Here is a 23606-nt window from a genome sequence, read left to right on the forward strand (position 1 = left end):
AACAGACCACCTACTCAGCTCAAGATGCCCCAGATTTGGAGATGGAGGCCTGGGTTTGAGTCTAGGCCACTACCAGTGCCTACAGGAATACGGTAGTAACAATCACAGGGCTCACTGCGGGAGACCCACTGAGCTAGCTTGTCACATGCTCAGTGCTGATACCCGGGGTCACACTCCCCCATGACTCACCTGGACCAGTGTGGTCCCCTCTGCCCTGGCTCCCCTCATCCTGTCCCCACCCCCTGCCAAGTCTGTCCTCCCTCAGCAGCCAGAGGGACCTGTGGGCACCTAAGTCAGGTCTTGTCCCAGCATCCCTCCTCTGCCCACAACACTCCAGGACTCCTACCTCCCTGGGAGCAAAAACCTAAGTCCTCCTTCAGGCCACAAGACCCTGCCTGACCTGCCCTGTCTCCTCCCTACCCCTACTTTCAGAGTATTTCTCTGAAAGGTAGAAACAGGTACCTTTCTCAGCTCCAGCCACAAAGGCCTACTCACTGTTCCTCCAATATGCAGGTGTGGTCCTGCCCCAGTGCCTTTGCACCAGCTGTGCCCTCTGCCTAGGACCATTCTCCACCCCCAATACCCATGGGCTACACTCCTAAGCTCCTTCAGGTCTCTGTTCAGATGCCACTTCCTCACTGCAAACTCCCTCAATGCCCTCCCACCCATTTAAAATGCAGCCCCCAACTACCCTCCACCTCCATCTCCCTTTTGGCTTATCTTGCTCCCAGGCACATCCACCAGCCAGCGCAGTGGGTGTCTCTCCCTCACGAGATTACCACCTCTGAAAGGGGGTGGGATATTTGTTTTGTCCCTCAGGTCTAAACCAGTGCCTGGCATACAGTAGGCGCTTATTAAAAACCCATCGAATACATGAGAGCACAGACCCACCCCGAGGTCACACATCAGAGCCAGGATTCAAACCCAGGTGAGGAGAGTCTCCCAACTCTGTGATCTCCATCCCCTCATCACAATGGCCGCTTTGCAGCCTCAGTTTTCTCACCTATAAATGAGAATGCTCTCAGCTCCATCCCACTGAGAGGTTGAATCATTAGCCCAAGGTCACACAGCAGGTTGGCAGCACAGGATTCAAACCCAGATTAACAGCAGATCCCAGTTTCTTTCTCTGCTGGCCTGACTCTTGGTGTCCCCATGGGCCTAAGTGATACCTCTTCTGGGCCCCTTGTGGTGGGACAGACCTTGGCATTGGGCCCAGGACTAACCTTCATCCTTTCCATGTTACTGCCAGAAACACAGCCGTGCCCATCCCCAAACTGCACCAACCTCTTTCTACACCTCCAGGTCTTTCCATGTACTAACACCTTTGTGAGTAATGCCTTTTCCATCAGCAAACTTCTATACACCCACAAAATCCCAGCTCCAATGCCCTCTCTCCCAAGAAGCCTCCCCTGGCTCTGCCTGAGGTTTGATTGCTTGTGTGTCTACTAACTGGGGGCTAGTGTTTCTACCTGTGGTAAGAGAAGGTGAACTCTGTAGCTCACTCAGGAGTGATTTCAAGAAAGTCCCTGCCCACTCTGAGCCTCAGTTTCTCCTGTCAAAAAACGTGGACGGTAACGGAAGTGGCATGCTGGGTTCGGTGAGGTGGAGGGAGATGAAGCAGGTAAAGTCTGCAGTTAGCACTGGGCTTGGTGCAGAGCTGCTGCTGGGGAGACGGACATCGTCATCATCGTTACTGTAACTGCTTTTTAATACCATCCTTGTTATTCACCTCTAAACCTCTCAGGACCCAGTGCTTAGCAAGCATTCTACTAGCCCCATTTACGGGGCGCAGAGGCTTGGCTCGGCAAAGCCCCGGTGAGGAGGTGGGGACACGTGTTCACACTCGCACATGTAAAATGCAAACTCAAATGCCCGTACGTACCTTCTGCGGCACAGCCTCCAACCAGTAGGACCACGAGGAGGCCCACGGGACTGACCGCAGACGCCAGACCATGGCCCCAGGCAGGCGCCATGCTCAGCAGCGACCTGCAACCTTCGACCTCCACCCTGGAGGGGGGATGGCCCCCGGTCCCTCAAAGAGAAGCCTTGAGCCAAGTGTCAGACGGGGCAGTGTCTGCAGAAAGACAAAGGAGGGGCTGTGAGAGGGGCGCAGAGGAATCCGGGGGCCTTCATGGGGGAGGTGGCGGGAGGATCACAGAAGGACAGAGGAGAGTCACGGGATGAGGGGGAGAGGGTTCCAGGACCATGGAGGAGGGTCATGGAGTGATGAGAGGGCAGAAAGAAAGTTCTGAGCCCCTACTCTGGACTGAATTGTGCGCCCCCCCAATTATTATACTGAAACCTAATGCCCAGTGTGATGGTGGTAGGAGGCGGGGCCTTTGGGAGGTGATTAGGTCATGCGGTGGAGCCCTCGTGAACGGGATTAGTGCCCTTATACAGGCACGCCAGCGAGCTCCCTGACTGCACAGCGAGAAGATGGTTGTCTGTGAACCAGGAAGTGGGTTCTCACCACACACCAAATCTGCCAGCGCCTTGATCTTGGACTTTTGGCCTCCAAAACCGTGAGATATGCGTGTTGTTTATAAGCCTACAGGCTAGCGCATTCTGTCATGTCAGCCCCAACGGACTGAGGTGGCCTCCACCGCTGCTGAGTCCTGATCCCAGCTAAGCCAGACCTCAGCCCTTGGCCAGGCTCCTGACCCCGGACGGAGCCCCACACCAGGACTGAGCATCAGCTCTAGAAATTGCTCTGAACATCCAATTTCTCATCCCTCGCAGGCTGAGCGTCCCACAGGACGCAGCTCCAGCTAACACTGCCGACTGTCCCTTTGACCAGGACCCATTTGGCCACCAGACAGATCTTCCTCCAAAGCATACCTGCTGGTCCCTGCCCTGCTCTAACACCTCCCGTGGCTCTCATCACCCCCAGAGGAAGCCACTCCTGCTGATCTCACCCCCTCCTCTCACGGGAGGTGCAGCCATGCAGCCCCAGCCCAGCCCCACCTCCAAGCCTTTGACCCTGCTGTGCTCTTGGCTGGGAATGCTGTTCCCCCTACTACCGCGTGACCCATCTCAGCTCCACTGTCACTTCCTGTGGAAGCCCTCCCTGCCCCTTGAAGGTCAGCCCCCACACCCATTCTACATCCCATGGCCTCACAAATGACTACGCCCATCCACGGCATGTACCCCAGTTTGCAAGTCAAGTGTGAATGTTAATTGCTAAGCGTCTGTTTCTCCCATGAGAATCTGAACTCCTCCAGTGCAGAAGGGTCCCCCTCAAGGGCCAAACCCTGGGATGGCCCCCTCCTCAGTGTCCACGTTGGCTGGAGCCAGGGCACAAGGCTAGGGAGGGGCTCAAGGATGAGGCCCTCGTGGCCGGGTCAGTCCTACACCCACCCCAGGCCATGCCTCAGGCGGGTCCACACCATGGCCACAGGGATGGGCCCACATAATGACGGGGGCAGCCCCTGTGATTCTGGCTCCCAAAATACCCAGCTGCGGTCACCTCGCCCAGCCCAAGTGGCCCCAGGGGAAGGCTGGGCTGGTGGTGGCAGGGTCATGGCCCAGGGTGGAGTCGGGGGAGGGGGGAGCCGAGATGAGGAGGGTGGGGACAGGGGTGCTCAATAGACACACAGTCAGACTGTAGACAGACAAGACAGAGAAGGATGCTTGCACATAGTCAGGCCACAGACAGACCCAAACACAGTCAGACTACAGACAGACAGGGAGACCAGACACAGGAAAAGATATATTTGTACAGTCAGGTAACACAGATGGGTCCACAGGCATAGTTAGGCCAATAAAACTTACACACAGACCATGAATGAGGACAGGTGCAAAATCGGACAGACACAGGGTCACAACGGGGCAGATGATACATGTACCCAGTCAGACCACAGGCGCAGTCAGATCAGACACACACCGGCAGACACGAAGACCACAGCCACACAGCCAGATGAGATACACACGGGGCCACGGCCAGGCAGGCAATACACATTCACGGTTGGGGTGCAGGCAAGTATGAATATGGAGGCAGATCAGAGCTCCCCGGGGCACAGCCAGTAGAAACACAGCCCACAGACTCAGTTGCGTGTACACAGTGGGGCTACAGAGACAGGCTACATAGTTAGCAGACCACACTCTCACCCAATCAGACGATACACATAGACACGCAAAGTCAGATCCCCCTCATCCACGTGGATGGGCCCAGACGGGCACGCACACAGTCAGACCACAGATGCGCACTGGGACACAACTGGTCGGGGACACACAGATGGGGGCTCTGAAGCCTAGAGCCAGCCCCTTTCCCTGTGCCCCCATTAAGGGCCCTTTAAGAGCAAAAAAGTGGCCGATGGGGAAGGGGAAGGCCCTAGGTGGGGAAATAGCCCAGGGCCAGCTGAGGTCAGAGTGACCCCAGCAGCTGGCCCTGCCCACAGAGGCACATCAGCTTGACCACATCTGAGGAGGGGGGCTTTGGCACAGACCACTTGGATCAGCCAGCCAGCCCCTCAGAGAGCCTCTGGGGAAACTGAGGCAGCAGCGCAATGCAGAGGGGCTCAAACCAGGGCGGCCAGGGCCTCCAAGGATGGGGGGACCTTCCTGTTCCAGCCGCAGTCTCCTCACCTACAATACCAGCTGGCATGGGCAGGGGTCACCTGCACGAAGGGCCCTGGCCACGATGCCTCCCCTGCTCTCCCCGCACCATGAGAGCCAGGGGCCGCAGCCTTCTAAACAGAGAGGCCCCTAATTATCCCCTGGCTCCCGCAGCCGGAGCTCGCTGGGCCCCCGCCTTCTCAGTGTCTGGACAGAACGGGGCTGATCCAGGCGCAAGCGGGGCCCGACCACGAGCTCTGACTCTCCCGAACACACCATCCAGCCTGCTGGGTGGGGGAAGACACAGCCCTGGGGGCTTCAAGGCCTGGATGACAGAGCAGGAATGGGGTGGGAGGCAAGAGACAGACTCACGGAGGAGAGGTTCAGACAGAATATAAATGGTTAAAAGTTCCAGGGTCCCTTAGGCCCTCACCCTCCCTGGGGGGACTTCGCAGGGTCTGACCCTGCCAAGCCTGTCATCCCCTTGTCTTCTCTGGCTTCCCGCAAGACCCGGTGTCGGGTCTTCTGCAGGTGGTTGGGGGACAACATAAGTAAATCCTTCCATCTCTGCCTTCAAAATTTATCTCAAATCTGTCCAATTATTACCTCTTCTGCCCCTAACTGGTCAGGTGCCACCATTGCTCACCTTGACCCATGCAGTCGTCTCCTGCTAAGCTCCTCCCAGTCTGTCCTCCCCTCAAAGCCAGAGGGCCCCTGTGAGTACCTGAGCCAGGTCCCATCCCTCCTCCTTTGGGGGTAAAAGCCCAAGTTCCCCCCACCGTCCACAAGACCCTGCACCACCTGTCTCCATCCCCTCCCTGGCCCCACCTCCTCCCTCTCTCCCTCTTGCTCATTCTGCTCCAGCCACAGGGATCTCCTGGCTGTCCCTCCAACAGACCAGACACAGTCCTGCCCCAGGGCCTTTGCACCTGCTGTGCCCTGCGCCTGGACCTCTCTGCCTCCAGATTTCATGTTGACATTATTACTGGCTGAGAATTGGGGAGGAGGGGCATCTCCACAGAAGGAACAGCATGAGGAAAGACAAGAAGCAGTACCTAGGGGTCCTAGGAGGGAGATGGGGAGAGATTAGGGCAGAACGGTGGATATGCACTGAGCTCACAGGGCAAGGAGCCCTAGGCTGCTCTGAGCAGGGAGGGACGTGGCCAGGTTGGCCCTAGGCCAAGCCTCCTCCCTGGCCCTCTTGCCGAAAAGCAGCCTGGGCCACCAGCCCCACCACTGCTGAGAAGGGGAAACTGATGGAGGTGCCTTGGGACCACATAATGCAGCAATCCCCAAGTTCTTGGGGGATGGCATGGCCATTAAGGGAACAGCCACCCATGGGAGTCACAGGAAACAACCCAGGTGGCAAATGAGGCTGGGCTGGGGATAGGGAGGAGGGAAGGGAGTAGCCTCCGATCCTGGAACCCAGGGCCCAGGGCAGGTCCCTGCCCACCCCTGTGCCAGGCACTGAGCTGTCCACCTTCTGCTCCCAGCCACCAGCCAGACGTGGGTGCCTGTCTTGCACAGATGAAGAAACTGAGGCTCAAGGAGGAGTGGGGACTTGGTTCCAGGGCCCACATTTAACCAACTATGTCCTTCCTTGACCACTGTGTGATCTCAGGAAAGTGGATGACCCTCTCTGGGCCCTATGCAGCCTGCTGGATGGCCTCTGGGGACTCCCAGGCCTCACTTGCAGGGGGCGGGTGGGCTCCCGTTCCAGCCAGGCGCCAGGGAGCAAGTCACGAGATCTTGGAGCCAGCCCTGTGTACCCACGCGGAGCAGGGAGCATAAAAGGGTGATTATGACCCAGGACTGGGCAGCAAATAGGCTGTGTCACCAGCACGAGGCCAGGTCTCCTGGGGCCTGGGGACTCCCTGCTGCCTCTCCCTTCCATGCCTCAGGGTCTGGCCCATCCTGGGGGCCTAGGGGCTCATCTGTGCAACCCTGACCCTCAGGGACTTCCCAGGGCCAGAGGCCGGGGGAAGGGAAGGCCAGTGACAATGACAATGGAGCTTAAGGAAAAGCCCTCCAGTGATGCACAACCTCTGTGCCCTCACATCCGCCCTCCACACCTCTCCAGCCCACCACCTCCCTTCTGGGCCCATGGACTTCCCTGCTGCCTAGAGCCCCTGGAGGGCAGGACCTGGGCCTCCCTCTAGCCTCCCTGGGCTGCTGGGTCCCTGGAGTGTGAGGCAGCGTCCAGGCTCCAGTCCTCACGAGCTCCAGGAGGCTCTGAACAAGCCCCTCTCCCTCTTGGGGCCTCCATGTCCCCCCAACAGGAAATGGGCTCAGGGTGGGGCCAGCCCCACCCGGCCCCACCCTCCTTCCCAGAATTGGCTAGGACCAGAGCTGAGGGACCCGCCTTTAAATGACTATCAATTGGTATTGAGTGCTGTCCCCAAAGGTCCCCACGGCCACGAGTGGATGGGCAGGGCAGCTGGGAAGCCAGGCCCAGCCCGGGAGGAAGAAATTGGTAATGTCAGGTGGGTGCCCCCCATGTGCTGAGCCCTCTTAAATACTACCCGCGCTTCCTTCTGTTTGACAGATGAGGAAACAGGCTCAGAGATGGGCAGGGGTATATCTACGGTCACACAGGGGGAAGGGGATGGGCTAAGATTTGAGGCCAGAGACCAGCACTCAACCAAGCCCAGAGCCCACGCTCTCCGGGTGCCCAGGCTGCCAGGTTCACCCCGGCCAGCATGTCCTCCACACTGGCTTCATCGGGGAGCCTGAGACACCGAGATCTATGTACGCCCCTGCCCTGCTCACACCCCCAGGGTCCCCCAGGGCTCCCCAGCGCCTAGGCTCAGTCTCCTGGGCCTGCCCTGCTGCCTCTTCCCACAAGTCACTCCATTTCTCAGAATGCACAGGTCTGCCTCGGGCCTCTAGGTCTTTCTTAACACACATCCCTCCTACCAGGGAGCCCACCATCCTTCAAGCCACAGCCACAGATCTTCCCACCCAAGACAGCTTTGACTCCCTCTGGACTCTTCCTCCAACCCAAGGACCCCTCCTCTGCCCAGCCCTGACCCCGTTCCCTGGCTTCCATCAGTGTCTATTAAAATTTAGTCTCCTAATCTCAGCCTCCAAAACTGCCAACTCCATGGTGTTGCACCCCAAGCTCCTTGCTTGTCCCCTTGGTGCCCCTACTCACTGCCTCCTGGCTCCCAGAGGGACATTTGTGCATACTGTTCCTTCCACTCAGCACACTTTTCCTCAGCCTTCACACTCATCCTCAGGTCTCAGCTGAGTGGTCACCTCCTCTAGGAAGCCCTCTGGATACCCCAGGCTGGATCAAGACCCTCTTTGGGCTTCCCCAGCATCAGTGTCTCCCAACACAACTCTGCTCCTGTCACAGACCTCTCATTCTCCAGAATGGGAGTCTTCCCCCCCATCCCAGGAATGTGCATTGATTAGACACCTACTTCATGCCTGGCCCCACCAGGCACATTACCCACATCGTTCCTGTGGTCACATCCATTTCAAAGGGGGAAACTGATGCCAGGAGACACCACAGGCAGCAGAGGCCAACGCGGGCATGGCCCCCAGCCACAACCTACATCTGCTCTCGGTGGGGGTAGGGGTGGGAGTCAGCTCAAGATTCAGGGGATAAAGGTAAGGCTCAAGGAAGGGCAGGCAGGGCTTGGCTCCCAGCCCCGCAGCCCAGGAGATACAGGAAGCCCCTCTGGGGTCGCCCAGGGCTGAGTAGGAACCCTGGGAAGCAAGACTCTCAGGGCAATAATGGGGGGTACAGAGGCATGAAGCGTAGGGACGGGTGGGAATGGGAAGCCAGAAGGTGGAAGGTGACATGTTTGTCCCGACCCCATTTTATTAAAGCCCCAAGGCCCAGCATTAACGTGGGGTCCAGAAGCCTGAGGGGCACAGAGATAAACAGAGAGAGGAAAACTTGCTGTGAGTTTTGCAGAGCGCCTAAGAGCAGGGATCCCAGCCACTTACCCCTCCTCACCCAACCCCCGTAGTCCTGCCACCTCCCCTGTGGAGCGGGTCCCCAGCGGAAGGATGCCAAAGCCCCCTATCAGAAGCCCGCTATCAGCGCACCCCCGGGCTGGCAGCGAAGGCTGCCCCCGCCTGGCTCCGCCCCCAGGAGGTGGGGGAGGAGGTCGGGCTGGGGGCCAGGAGGGGGAGGGGACCCCACGGAGCATAACGGTCTGGAGTTTTCCAAAGTACAAGCGACCGACCTGAATGGGGTTGGGGGAGGCGCCAGGCAGGGACAGGTTCGAGCCGTCCCTGGAGGGCAGCTGGGCCTGGCCGCGCGGGGCGGGGGTATGCGGGGAACGCAGGGGTCCCCCCTCCCGGGAGCCTGAAAGGTGGCAAGGAGAGGGACAAAGCCCAGCGCAGACTGGGTCTCGGGGAGGAAGGGGGGTCCTGACGCACTCACCCAGCGGCTCAGAGATCGGGGCCCGGGACCCGCGCTGCCTCGGCCGGGCCGCTGCAGCGGGTCCCTGGGTCCGCCCCGAGCGCGGCGCGCAGCGAGGACTCGCAGAGGCCGAGGCCCAGGGAGCTCGGCCTGGGGGCGGGGCCGGGGCGGGGCAGCCAGGGGGCGGGCCCGGGGAAGGGGCTCGGGAGCCGGCCGCAGGCGGGGCCTGGCCGGAAGTGGGGCTGGGGGGGGACCAGTGGGGAGCCAGATCAGCAGGCACTGGAAGTCTACATGGATGGGGGTCCTATGCTGGGGAGGCCTCCAAGTTGGAGCACTGTGTCCTCCTCAACGTGCACATGCATGAGGGGGCGCCCTGAGGAGAGCAGTCCAAGACCCTCCCTTTGGAAGCCTGATGCCAGAGGAAGCCCCTACCCGGCTCCCCCTTCCTTTCCAGGCGCTGATCGTGGCCATGGCAACGGATGAAGGGGCTGGATGCTGGACAAGGCGGCAGAGGGCTCCCCAAACACACCCAAATACAGGAGGTCGGAGAAGGGGCAGAAGATCCCCTCCCAGTCTGGGTTGGATGGCATAGGCCGCGCCACCTACACACAAACCCAGAGGGTGGGGGAGGGGCACGGGCACAAAGAGGTTTCCCTCCTGCTGGGAGTCCAGTCTTGGGGGTGGTGAACGGGGACATCATGGCAGAGGCCCCCACCCTAGCCACAACCCTGAGGAGGGGGCGGAGAGCGCAGGACCAGATTGGAAACAGATGGGGCCACCGTGCCAGGCCTGAGACACCCGATCCGGAAGGGGGGGAAGGGAGAGAGGGGAGAAGGAGGGGCGGCCCCACCCAGGCAGCCAATCCCAGCCGGCGCTGCTGCCCCCGTGCGGGTTTGAAAACTCCAAGGCCGGAACGCAGAGGCCCAGCGGGTCCTGGGAGCTCAGGGATGTGGTCACGGAGGGGTAGGGACTCTGATGGAGGCAGCCGAGGGTGGGGAGGATGGGGCGGGGGGGGGCGGCTCCCCCACCTGAGCCCATCCCTGGCGGACTGGGATCAGTTCCGCCATTAGGGCTCAGGACAGCTCCCATATATTCCGAGCGCTGTGATGGGTCACAGCACCCTACTATCACCCCCATTTTCCAAAGGGGTTGAGGAGGAATTGAGAGAAATTACCAAGGTCAGGGAAAGCCGGGATTCGAACCAAAGTTTGGGTCCAGCAGCCAAATGCCCTTACCCACAATGCTACAGGAGACCTGGAGCTGGAAAATGACAAATCACTACAAATTTAAAGCCCAGGGGGAAACAGCAGTGCTGGAGACAGACAGGCCCCAGCCTCTAGAAGTTCACTGCCCAATGGGACAAAGAACCTGGGCTCTGATGGGGGCATACAGGCAGCTGTGGGAGCCCACCTGTGGGCTGATAGGGACAAGGACAACTCACTTCCCGGGGTGGCCCCTTCAGACCCTGCTACGGCACCTTGGCAGGTCCAACACCGCCCCCCCATCTCTCCCCAGCACCCAATGCACCCCCTCCCTGGGGCACCTGTGCCTCAGTACTCCCTCTTTGCAAAACAGAGCATGTAATCCCACCTCCTGTGGTACTGGGGAGGCCTGTGCTGGAGTCCTCAAAGCACCAGGCACACAGTAAGCGCTCTGTGAGTATCTGCAGACTCCCACATGCCCCTTCTCCATGGAGCACACAGTCTGTGCTGCTAAACAGGAGACTCTGACATCTCCCCTCCCCGACACAGCCCTAACACAGCCCTAACCCTGGGAGGCACACAGTTGGTGCTTCTTGGAGATGGGACACCTGGCACGCCAGCACCACGTGGGAAGCACACAGGAGGTGCTCTGTGTCCACATGGGGTGGAATCGAGCAGCAGAACACTGTCCCCCGCATGTCTCGGCACACAGTGTGCCCTCAGAAAACACCCGCAGGGCCACAGTAGGTGCTCTGCTTGCATCTGCGGGCTGATGGCCCGAGAAAAGGGCTCACGTAGACCTGGGGTTGAAGCTAGGCACATCCCACGTGACCTCAAGCAAGAATCTGTACCTTTCTGGGCCTCAGTTTCCCCATCTGAAATACAAAGCAGGCCCACAACTAGCACTCAATGAGTCCGTGTTGGCAGGACGCCCAGGGCTGTGTGGTCTGGGGCAGAAATGCCTGTCTCTGGGTTGCCTCAGACCCAGGGAATGGTGGCTAAGGACCCACCACTCCCTCCCAGACCAGCCTTGCCCTGTCTGGGTCCCTTGCCCATGTCTCCCCAGAGATGACCTCTTGCTTCCAGGCAATGGAGGTGACCAGAGTAGGCTGGGCACACAGCTACCCCCGTGGCAGAGATCAGGGAGGTCTGGAGCAGGAGCAGGAGCAAGGCCTGAGTCTGGCCTCCCCGAGCAGGGCAGGCCGGGCTGCTCAATGCCCCGAACACCCCTATCATGGCCTTGATCACGACATATGCTCACTGTCTAGTCACGGATCTGCCTGTCCCACCAGACTGTGACCTCAGATGGTAGGGAAAGGTCTGTCTCTCTCGATCACAGCACATCCCCTGTGCGGGGTCCCCAGCACCCAGCACGGGGCAGGCATGGAACACAGTAGGTTGTCAGCAAATGTTTACATAACAGCCAGGACGGTACTCACCCAGGAGAGCCCTCTCCAATTTTATCCTCCCCAGGAGGCCACACTGCAGTGCCCTTGTCACCAAGCAGGCATCTTCACCCGCCTTTTTTTTAAACAAAGGTTTCTTAGCACCTACTATGTGCCAGTCCTGGTTTGAGGCACTAGAGACATAGCAGTGACTAAGATGGACAAAGACCCCTACCCTCATGATCCTGACGCCCCAGTAAGGACAATGGATGAGTAACACAAGGAAGAAAATGCACCACGGGGCAGCGGTGCTAAGTGCCATGAAGATGAACAAGGTGGGCGGGGGCCCACGGGGTGGACGTGGTATTAAGCAGGGGGTGGTCAGGGAGTGGAGAGGTGACATTTGAGCTAAGACAGCAAGGAAGTGTGGGTGTTTGGGAGGGGCGATCCAGGCAGTGGGCACAGCATGTGCAAAGGCCCTGGGGCAGGACTCTACCTGGCATGGTGGAGGGACAGCAAAGAGGCCTGTGTGTCTGGACCAGAGTGAATAAAGGGGAGAGAAGATGAGGGGAGGGCAGGAAGGGGATGGGGCATGTCATGCAGGGCCTTGTGGGCTGCAGGCTTTTACCCCTAGGGAAGTGGGACCCTGGAGGGCTGTGGGCAGAGGAGGGGAGGACCTGACTCCGGTGCTCACAGGAGCTCTCTAGATCCTGCAGGAAGGAGGGTGGGTGGGAGTGGGAGGACCAGGGAAGAGGTGACTACATTGATTCAGGTAAGCAATGAGGGGACTGAATCAGGGAGGCAGAGAAGCGGGCAGAAGTGGGAACATTCTGGATAGAGTACAAAGGCAGAGCCAAGGGAATTTTCTAAAGGACTGGTTGTGGGGCACAATTAAAGGGGGGACTCAGGATGAGCACCTTGAGCACTCTGGCCTAAGCACCCTGAAGGTTAGAGCTGCCACCTCCAGGAAGCCCTCCCTGAATGCTCTGCCCACCCAGTGTCCCTGACGGCTGACCCTGGGAGCCCCCGAATGTTCGGTTGATATGTCCTCTGTATACACCCAGGAGGCAGCTGCCCTTGGGATGGAGCATGGGGCCTAGATCACGTCAGCTCCTGCAGCTGGGACATTTGGGGGTAATTTTTTTTTCAAAATAACTTTTCTTCTAATTATAAAATAGGCGCGTGCAGCAGAAAATTAGGGAAAATCAGCATAAAGAAGAAAATAAAAATTGCCCGCAATCCACTCATCTCCTGGAGAGAAACTGTTACCCTGTGGTCATTTTCATTCATTCTTTCCACAAACACTTACTGAGCACCTACTGTGTGACAGACCACTGGGGATACAGCGGTGGGATAACAAGCCCCCCGCCCTCAGGGGGCTCACAGATAAGCGGGAGGGACGGGCAACCACAGAGAAATAAACACTGTCAATAACAGAAGGCCAGGAGACACCGAGAGGCACCCGAAAGGAAAGAGATGCACCGTAAGGCTCTAGAAGCCTGAAGGGGTCTGAGGGGACCTCTCAGAAGACGGGGATGAAGTGAGCCAATCAGATGGACAAACTCCTACAGGGAACAGAGTTTCAGGCAGGAGGAACAGCAAGTACAAAGGCCCTGAGGCCAACTGTTTTCTTCCAGTCTTTCTCCAACATGTGTAAGTGGGTACTTTTTAAAAACAGAGATCATCATGATGAGACCATTTGCCAGTGTCCAGCTCAGTTTAACAGGTTCCCACTTGATGGCCCAGTAGAAATAAACAAGAGAGAGACATCCTCAGACAAAGCTGTGACCTATCGCTTCCAAGCAAAGGGTGATTCTGGGGGGATGGTTGCAAGCCTTTGAAAGTTGCCCTGACGTGGCACCCTCAGGCAAAAACGCCCCTGGGCACCCCTGGGTAGGACCCTCACTCTAGTCCCTCCTCCGACCTTCCTCATAGCTGGGGCCAGACTTCCTGAAAGTTTCATTTAGAGGCAACCACCAAACTCCACACTCGGCTTCGAGAGCAAGAGAGAAACTGGTTGGGCAGCTTCCTCCTTTCTAGGGCTCCAGAGCTCCCAGGCTTGGGTTGCCCAATGGACCCCTCTCCACCCAGCTCAGCACTCATGCCCTGGGGCAGCGAGCATGTGCCGACCAGCCAGAAGCCCGCCTCGCCCACACTCACATCACAGCCCTGGCGCCGTGTCTGCCTGCCAGCCACACCACAGCGGGCACACTGCCCACCACAGGCACACACCAGCTCCTCGTTTGCCTTTTTCTCCTTCCAGGTCCCCCAGCTGCCATCCTCTCCTTCTGGACGAATGCAGGATGCCTTCAGGTACAGCTGGATCCAGCAAACCTGCGCTTCCCTCTGTCCTCCCCTTTTCATCTAATGGCAGTTCCATTCTCCCAGAGGCTCAGGCTACAACCTGGGGGCTGGACCTGACTCCTCTTCTTCCCTCACCCCCCCCATGAGAATCTGGAAATACTCTCAAGTTTCCATCCTAAATTTCTCCTGCATGTGTTCATCTCTCCCCATATACCTTTCCCACCCTGTCTAGCCCCTACTATTGCCCACCTGGACCAGTACAGACACCTCTACCCTGGTCCCTCAGCTCCCACCTTTATTCCCCATGATCTGTTCTCCCCACAGTAGCCTGTGAGCACCTGAGTCAGCGCCCACCCCTCTTCAGCTCACAGCCCTCCAGGACTCCCACCTCCCTTCAGTAAAAGCGCAAGTCCTCCCTGCCGCCCAGAAGGCCCTGCAGGATATGCCCCCATCCCCTCCCTGCCCTCCCCTCCTCCCTCTCTCCCCCTCCCTCATTTGGCTCCAGACACACAGGCCTCCTCGCTGTTCCTCCAACACCCCAGGCACGGTCCTGTCCCAGGGCCTCTGCATATGCTGGTTCCCCATTGTTTGGAACACCCTTCCCCCATATTTTCAGGGCTGTTTCCTTCTCGCCCTTCAGGTCTCCCTCAAACCTTGCCTCCTCGGAGAAGCCCTGGCTGGCCAGCCCTGCCCAGGGCCTCCATCAGCCTTATCACAAGTCTTCTCAGTTTTTCTTTTTTCTGTTTTGGCACTCATTTTCATCTGAAATCATCTTCTCTATTTCTCATTTACTGTCCAGATCTGTGCTATTCAATATGAGAACCACTAGCCACACGTGACTAAGTTAAAATTAAATAAAATTCAACCAAATTCAAAATGCACTTCCTCAGTCACACCGGCTATGTTTCCAGTGTGGCTCATGGCCACAGTATTGGCACAGACCTAGCATATTTCTAACAGTGCAGAAAGTTCTGTGGACAGCTCTGCTGGAGACTGCGGGAGCCAGGTTGGTTTTGCTGGGTCCTAGGGCCTGGTGTCCATACAGGAGGTGCTCAGTAAATGCTTTCTAAATGAATGAATGAGCAAAAAAAGGCTAAGAGGCTTTGCGAAGTCTGGAGGGGCTGATTTGCAGGACAGGGCAGAGGTCGGCAGGCACCATCTGCAGCCACAAGTCCACACAGCTGGGATCTGAACTTGGGTCTACCTGGCTTCCATCCCAGGCACCCTCTGGGGGCTGTTGCTCCAGCCTCAAAGGCAGAAATTTGTAAAAAGCTGCCCTGACCACAGCCAAACTCTGCCCTGCAGCCCGGCGTCAACGTGCTGACTCAGCCAGAGAGGCAGAGGGCGGAAGGGGCTGTGCCCGGCCAGGCAAGGTCCTCCAAGCTGGGCCCCCACCGGGCCCCTCAACTCCCACCTTGAGCCAGCTGTGGCTGCTTTCATGGGCTTGGACGCATCCTCTCCATAAGATGCATCTGCGCTCACCACGTCCCCACTGGGGAAGAGTGTGGCATTCCCCCCAAATGCTCCCCTCCCTGTTTCTGACTTTTGCCACATCCCAATAACCCTCATTAAGTCTTTCATTCAACTGGCTCACACAGTTCTCTTAAACTAATTTACTTTAGAAACTCTCTAATGCACAGCTCTAACTGCCGAGCCTTGAAAGTCACCAGAAAAATTATTACAATGAAACTATGTACTGAGTTCTTCCATTTTCCCTGGATACTGTTGCTAAAGCCAGCAGCTGGATGGGATTTGGTTGTAAAGAGATGGGCGGGTACTGGTGTAGAAGATCACCCTGAACCCGAGTGAGACTTTCTCCTTGACCTGTTACAGAAACAGAGGCACAGGCCAGAGAGGTCCTGAGGCGGTGCTTTGTGTAGCTCTTGACTGACTTCCTTCGTGAGGGTGGGACCCAGCCTTGGTCACTACTGAAACCTCACTTATTCTGCACTAGGTGCTCTCTGGAGTTCTGGGGACACAGTAGGAACCAGGGCAGGCAACCTCCCAGGGCTTCTTTTCTAGAGAGGGACAGTGACAGGTGAAGGCAGCCATGCAAAGGTGGGGATGAAGAGGGAATTCTGGGTAGAAGACACAGCATGTGCAAAGGTCCTGAGGTAGGAGCAAACACACTAAGTTCTAGGGAATGAGAGGGAGATGGGATTAGAGGGGCGGGGAGGGGTATGTCATCTGAGGATGGAACATACTGAGGCACGAACAGTTATCACACTTCTGTGACAATTCTCCTTTCACACACATATGCCAGCATTTATAGAGCACCTGCTGTATACCAGACTCCAGGCTGAGCCCTGGGGACACAGGATGGCCCAGGCAGCCCTGACCCAGCATCAGGGAGTTCACAGGCTGCAGGGGAAGCAGACAGGGGCTCTGGTAGTTAAAGACCAGAGCTGTGATGGGGGATACCTCTGGCACAGGGGTGCAGCAGGCTTCTGGGAGGAGGTGATATCTAAGATGTGAAAAAAGAGGGGAAACTAGGGGAGGAAACCAAAGTGGTGCTGGACCAAATGAAAGAAGTGGGAATAGGAATCCTGGGCCAAGTCCCATTCCAAAGTGAGAAGACTGAGGGACCAGGGGGCTGCTCAGGGGGGTGGGATGGCAGAGCCAGGGTTCCTGCTTGGCCCGGATCTGCTGTGTGAGCTCAGATGCAGCCACAACCTCTCTGGGCTACTCCCCAAGCTCTCAAGCCCTGGGTAAGCTGGGAGAAAATGACATCTTAGGAAAGGGGTTTGGACCTAGACCCCACCCCACATCCCCCAAGACCTAGGAACACTCATTAAGGGCTCCTGGAGGTCACCCAGTCCTGGGATTTGCGGCATCTTGAGCCTAGCCCATCTGTAACTTCGCGGTCTACAGGTAGGCTGGGGCTGGCTGCCACGTGGAGGCAGAAGGATGAACCACTGGCTCCCAAATGCATGAGTTATTGTGATTATTATTTCCCGGCCGCAGCCCCCAGCAAGCAGCTCTCACTGGGAGCCATCATGGGGGGAGGGGCACAGGTTTCAGTGAAGACAGTGGCTCAGGCTCAGCGGTTGTCCTGGGAGGCCTCACCACGGGGCCTTTGCATCTCTGTCCCTCTGCTGGGCACACTCTGCCCCACTGAAACCCGCCTGGCTCCCTCCCTCACCACCTCTCTCCAAATGTCACCTTTGCAGCGAGGTCTTCTGGGACGCCCTATTTAAAATTTTGCCTCCCACTCTGGGCACTCTCTGCTTCCCTTCTCTGACTTTTATTCCCCCTAGAGCAACATACCACTCCCTGACATTTCATGTGGTTCTGTCCCCCCTCCCTGTGCTTTGTTTATTTTCCACCTCTCCAACTGGAGTGCTAGCTACAAGAGGGCAGGGGATTTGTTCTTTCAAATTCTCTCTGCCTGGAACAGGGAACAGCTGGCACACAGCAGATGCAAACATTCATGGGAAGAGTCCCTCTTGTCTGCCCCCAGAAGCAACGTCTGTGGCGGGCTGGTGTCAGTTTTCTACATCTCTTTCCCGAGCAGTTACAGACCAAAGTTAACACTAGAATATGGAGGAGAAACGGAGTGATTTTTCTTCCGTCCAATTGTATCCTCTTTGTTTGTATCACTTCCCAGTGCGTGTTCTTTCACATGACATGGTATCGACTGAGCCACACAACCCTAGGCTCTTTTCACCTGCTGCATATAATCTTCCACTACAGGGCTGTGCCCAGTTAGTAGAATCCCCTACTGATGGACACCTAGGTTGGCTCCATTTTTTCCCCTCAATCTCACCCAACACCTGTGAATCTCTGAGTCCATGCTTCCCACACCTCAATGCCAAGATTTAGGCAGCTGGAATTTCTGCACCATCCCTTTAAGCCTGCTAACATCACCTGTAGGAAATTATCTGAAAGACACATTCCTGAGAAATGACACGTGCAGACAGTCCTCACAGCAAAAGACTTGATGCAATCTAAGTGCCCAAAAATAAGGGGCGGGTTAAATGTATAAGGGGGCAAGGGATCAAATAAAGCCACAAAAGATTAAGATCTCAGTATTATGAGGCTAGCATCACAGCTGTGAAAAGGCAAGACAGATTTATAATTATGAAATCACTTTTAAGACACTACATTTTTAAGTGGGGAGGGGAAAAAAACCAACCGAGGTACAGAACAGTTTTTAAAAGATGCTCCCATTTGGTTACACAAAGGAATACAAATCTACCCGTCTACTGAACGTTCACCGAAGATGTCTAGGTAATTGCGCACCCAAACAGTGGCCGTGAGCCACTTCTGGCTATTCACATTTAAGTGGAATAAAATTTACAACTTGAGCCCTCATTTCCACCAGCCACATTTCCGATGCTCGACAGTACACGCAGTTAGAGGCTACTTTATTAGGAAGCTTAGGTAGAGAATATTTCTAACACCGCACAAAAGTTCTGCTGGACAGCACCGACACAGAGCAGGGGCCGGCAAACTACAGCCCGTGGGTCAAACCCGGCCCACTGGCTGTTTGTGTAAATAACGCTTCATTGGCCACGGCCATTCATTCACGTCTTGTCTCTGGCTGCTTTCAAGCTACAAAGGCGACACTAAGCGGTATTGACAAAGACCGCAGTACAGTGGGGCTAAAAAGATTTACTATCCGGCCCTTCACAGAAAAAGTTGACCAACCCCTGTTCTAGGAGGCTAGTGGCTGCTTCTGGGGAAAAAGAGGGGAAGGGGCCTGAGGATCCAGGGGAGGGGTGGTGAAGAGACTCTCCATGGTGTATTCTTCAATACATCCTCAACTGTGTCCCACATGTACGCCTTATCTGGCCAGAAAAAGAAGTTCGAATAAAAGATGTTGCAAAGTGGCAATGCTAATTTATTCTCCCGCTGGAGATGCCCAGAGGGCCTGGTCCCCCTCCCATCACCAATCTGGAGATCCCCAAGCTTTAGAGATTTTTGCCAAGCAGATAGTCAAGAAAAAGACCTTGTTGTGTTCATTTGCATCTCCTGGGCAAGAGCTGGGGAATCTTTAAATATAGATAAATGCTTGTCTACTCATCCGTCAGCCCCCAGACTCAGAAAAGGCGGGGTCTCCATCCATCTCAATTGCTGCAGTATCCCAGCATCCACATGGGGCCAAGCAAACAGCTGGAGCCCAATGAATGTGTGTTGAATGGATGAATGAAGGCCGGAGGGAACTGGGCCCAGGGCTGGGGCTGCATTGCAAGGTCTGGGATCACAGGGGGACAGGGGTAGGCATCGAATGCAGGCCACGGCTTCTCCGAGGCAGGCTCACCAGTGGACCCAGGGCTAACCTGGCTCCAGAGCTGGCCAGAGCTGCCGGCCCCTTGGGCAGGAGCTGAGGACATCCTTTCCGGGGGCTGTGCTCAGCGGACGGGGTATGGGCAGGGTGGAGGGCCCCTCAGGCTCCAGGCACAAGAGAGATTATATATTCATCAAAATCTTAAACAAAAGCCCCACGGCCGCCTGTCAGCCAGGCTCTGGCTTTTATGGTAATCGGCGATGAATTACCCACAATGCCTGGCCAAGCGCAAGTGGTTCTTGGCCCAGATCCTAAACTAATTTTTATATGTTCGTGTGTATATAATTTTGCTCACTCCCTCCTATCCCACTTCCATCATTAGTGGGCGCCTAGGGGGAGGGACAGAGGACGGGGGGCAGAAGGAACCCTGGGTATAAAGCAGAGGTTGCTCACTGGGAACCCCCAGCCCTCGAGCCCGCCTGGCACGAGACCCTGGGCTCCAAGTGTGTAGAGGTGGGAGGTGAGTGCCAAGCTGGAGCCAAGGGGAGCCTGGAAACCCCCAAGAACTAAAGCTGGCAGCCCCGGGGGTGGAAAACACACAGAGAAGAAGGGAGAGGAACAAAGTGGGGAGGGTGTGTGGGCCCATGAGTGCTGTACCACGTGCTGTGTGGCCCGGGGCAAGTACCCTAACCTCTCTGGGTTTCAGTCTCCTAGTCTGCAAACCAGATGTTCCCCCTATATCTTGAAATGGAGGCTTCCAGAGAATCTCAGAATTTCTGCCCCAAGAGCCCGCTTGGAGCTGGCGAAGTCTCAGCCCCAGCCTCATCCAAACCCAAGTGTGTAGATGGCTATGTTCTAAGTGCTTTGTACATATTAATTTACTCCATTGCCTTCCATTATCATCCTTATTATACAGATGGGGAAACTGAGGTTGAGAAAAAGATGTGCCTTGGGCAGGGGACACTGGTTCCAGATGGTACCCACGGGCTAACTTAGGAACCACCAGCTCCAGGACCCCCCTCCAACACCCACAGAGAGAACCAGCCCCTTTGCCTTCTGGAAACCTTTGTGGGTGTCCTGTAACAAGGGGTCCCCTTGCCTGTCCCTCCCATCCTTGCAGATGCTCAGGCCAGAGATCTAGGAGTTGTCCTTGATTCCTCTCAAGCCCACCCTGCACCCACTGCTTGTCCAATCCCCTGGCTCTTCCCAAAAAACTCTCTCCAGAATCCACCCACTTTCTCCTCCTCCTCCGCCTCCATCTGGTCCAGCCCCATCATCGATCACCTGGGTGAGTACAATCGCCCCCACCTTGGTCCCCGGCTCTTGCCTTCATCCTTATGGTCTGTCCTCCCTAAAGTGGCAAAAGGGCACCTGTGAACACCTGAGTCAGGACCTGCCCCTCCCCTGCCCACAGCCCTCCAGGGCTCCCACCTCCCTCGGGGTAAAAGCCCAAGTCTTCCTGTGGCCCACAAGGCCCTGCACAACCTGCCCCCATCCCCTCCCTCCCCTCCCCTCCTCCCCTCTCCCCCTAGCTCACCCTGCTCCAGCCACAAAGGCCTCCTCGCTGTTCCTCCAACACACCAGGCATGACCCTGCCCCAGGGCCTTTCCATAGCTATCCCTTCTCCCCACCAGGGAACACCTTTCCTCCAGATCTCCATATAATTCACTCTCTCACCTCCTGCTGGTCTTTACTGAAATGCCACCTCCTCAAAGAGGCCTGCCTTAATTCCACAGCTGAAACAGTCCCTCCTTATCACCTACCCCTTGCCCTGGCTTCATTTTTCTTAAAGGAATCCTATAGCCCCTTGATAAATATTTAATCTACTTATTTGTGTATTGTTCTCTTTGCTACCCTCACAAGGGCAGGGCTTTTTCCTCCATCTTCTTCACCAATTCCCAGCACCTGGATCAGGACCCAGCATACAGTAGGTGCTCGATAAATATCCACTGATGACTCTTTAGACCCCCAGTAAGGTTCTGCGTCCAGAAGAGTCACTATGATTATTTTCTCAACACTCAGAAGCCTTTTTTGGGGGGGGTCTGAAAGAAAATTTTTGATCTGAAACCACAGGGCAGGGTGAGGGGGTACAGGCTTCTGCAACTGGCCTGGTGGGAGCAGCCAAAGAATAAAAACGTTCCTATCCCACTAAACTGTTAAGGAGAGAAGCCTGCACTCGCTCACTGGTGGCTGGAGTGGAGATTACAGACACTGTAGGGTGACCAGGTGAAATCCAGCAAATGCTAAGATGTGCATTCCATACACAACCGCTTACTCATGCTTGAAGCCTGTGCGTGAACAAGTACTGTGGCTCATCTCATGGGAAAGTGAAAGAGGCATGATCACAAGGAGGAGGCTGGGCGTGCCAATGGCACAGTACACAGCCCAGAAAAAGGAAGTGAAGGCTCTGCACACACTGAGTCTGTCTGTGAAAGAGCACAGCACGGAACAGTGGGTGCAGGCTGTGTGGTTAAGGGGAGAGGAGACCAACAGACGTACACTTGCTAAAGCTAAAACAGTAACAGCAATATTAACAACACTTGCTACTATTTTACGATGATGTATGATGTGCTAGACACGTATCTCACCTAATTCTCTCCATTTTACAGAACAGGAAATTGAGCCTCAGAGAGGTTAGGCCACTTGCCCAAGGTAACATAGCTTGGAAGTGGCAGAGGGGGAAACGAGCACAGGTCACCAGGCCCCAGAGTCTGGCCTAGGATGAGGTGACAAAGCTTACTAGCAGCTGAGCTCAACACTTTGTACACAGTAGGTATCCAATAAGGGTCATGATGATGCCCAAGGGTGAAGTGAGCAGAGGCAGGACTATGCTCAGGCGGAAATGGTGGGAGTTACTGAGCAGTCGGTCAGATGTTTGCTGGTGTGAAGGGACAAGGGCTCCAGCAATCAATGCAAACATGTTGGAAACCGGGCATCGGGGAGTGAGGCGGCTGGCTCGGAACAGAACAATTGGCTGCCAATCTCATTTCCTCCTGTGACGGGGATGGGCAGGCCTGGCCGAGACCCACAGCTGGCACAAAGCCAGGGCCAGCGGGGACCTCCCCACCTGTCACCCATGATGTGTTCATCAAGAGCCAGGGGAACGTCATAACCATCCAGGGTGGATGGCAGGAGGGGGTGCGAGTGGATGCTGCCTGGATGGAGAGGGAGAGCCTGGCCCAAGGTCACTGTGGCTCCTAGTAAACCTTTCTTCCTCTCTGCCTCAGTTGGACTAACCCCCGTTTAACCTGTGTTTACAGAGAACCATATGGTATGAGGTCCAAGATCACAGGCTTGACGTGAGTCCAGTCGCAGGCTCTGCTCCTTGCTTACTCTATGACCTCAAGTCAGTCACTCCCTTTCTATGAACCTCAGCTTCCCCATCTGTAAAATGGAGTCATCACCCCGTGGCTTGAGAAAACCTTCCCAAGCCATAGGCTTTAGATTCAGAGCAACCCAAGACCCAAGTGTGGCTTAACCTCCTTCTACCTGAGTGGCCCTGGGCAAGCATTTTAAGCAATCTGGGTCTACTTTTCTTTATCTTTAACAAGGAATTAAAGGCTCCTGGCCTGAGCCCCTGGATTAAGCCATGCCTGAAGCTGGCCTATTCTAATATCAGCCTTCTCAGGTACAAGAGCCAGTCAGTTCACCTGCTTTTAAAAAAAAATTAAGTCAGTTTGATTTGGGTTTCTCCTCCTTTCAATCTGCATGCCCATTGTGCACCTGAGGATGGAGTCTCAGCAGTAGCAGGGCAGGGAGCTGAGGATAACTTTTGAACAGGATCAAACCTCTGTGTCTCACGTCTTTAAGAATGCAGATGCTGGAAAGCACACCCAAGTGGTATCATCCAGGCCTGGGACTGAGGGCAGTGCCTATTTACTGAGCACTATCTCATGCCTGTTGACTGACTGCCTATTATGGGCCCATTGGTCTAACAGCTACCAAGATCCATTTAGTGAGCACCTACTGTGTGCTGGCCCCCACGCAAGGCACCAGATTTAACTACTTTACATTGAGGGCTCGCAGTGCCTTTGCATGGGAAGTCTTTGCCCATGCTGTTCCCTCTGCCTGGAACACCGCTCCCTCCTCTCTCTGCCCAGATGACTCCTACTCAACCTCCATATCTTAGATCAGCTGCCACAGCCTCCAGGAAGCCTTCTCTGGCCACGCCTTCCACCTGTCACTCTGGAGCCTTTCATCCTCGCTCCCTTCCTCGTTCCGGTCCCAGAGCTGATGTTCTGTATTTCCTTGAGTTCAAGTCGCATCATGATTTTACATGTCAATAAGAAAGAAAACATGTTCCCAGTTAAACTATATACGACTTAACACATAGAATTATCATTTGATAACTACTGAAAGTGCCTTTTTAGACATCTTTGGACATAGATTTTGATCACCTTTCTCTCCTGATCGTAAACAGAAAGTGTAAGTAAAATATATGATTCAAGCTTTCCTAAAACTCTATGTTCCAAGCTCAGCTCTTCAGTATTGGTTTTCGCCCCAGAGTTGCTGATTTGGGGTTTTGCACGTAGCCCCCGTCCCTCTGCTGCCAG

General features: G+C 55.9%; 1 protein-coding gene across 1 annotated transcript in view; it reads right to left on the reverse strand.

The window, feature by feature from the left end:
* PTPRS (protein tyrosine phosphatase receptor type S) overlaps positions 1-23606 on the reverse strand; it is a 96448-nt gene that overhangs the window by 57246 nt on the left and 15596 nt on the right. Inside the window, exon 2 of the mRNA XM_064479781.1 lies at positions 1883-2074. Coding sequence (XP_064335851.1) covers positions 1883-1973 — 91 coding nt within the window. The 5' untranslated portion in view covers positions 1974-2074. The remainder of the gene's footprint in view (positions 1-1882; positions 2075-23606) is intronic.

The sequence above is a fragment of the Camelus dromedarius genome, chromosome 27 (genome assembly GCF_036321535.1).
Source record: "Camelus dromedarius isolate mCamDro1 chromosome 27, mCamDro1.pat, whole genome shotgun sequence".
NCBI classification, from domain to species: domain Eukaryota; kingdom Metazoa; phylum Chordata; class Mammalia; order Artiodactyla; family Camelidae; genus Camelus; species Camelus dromedarius.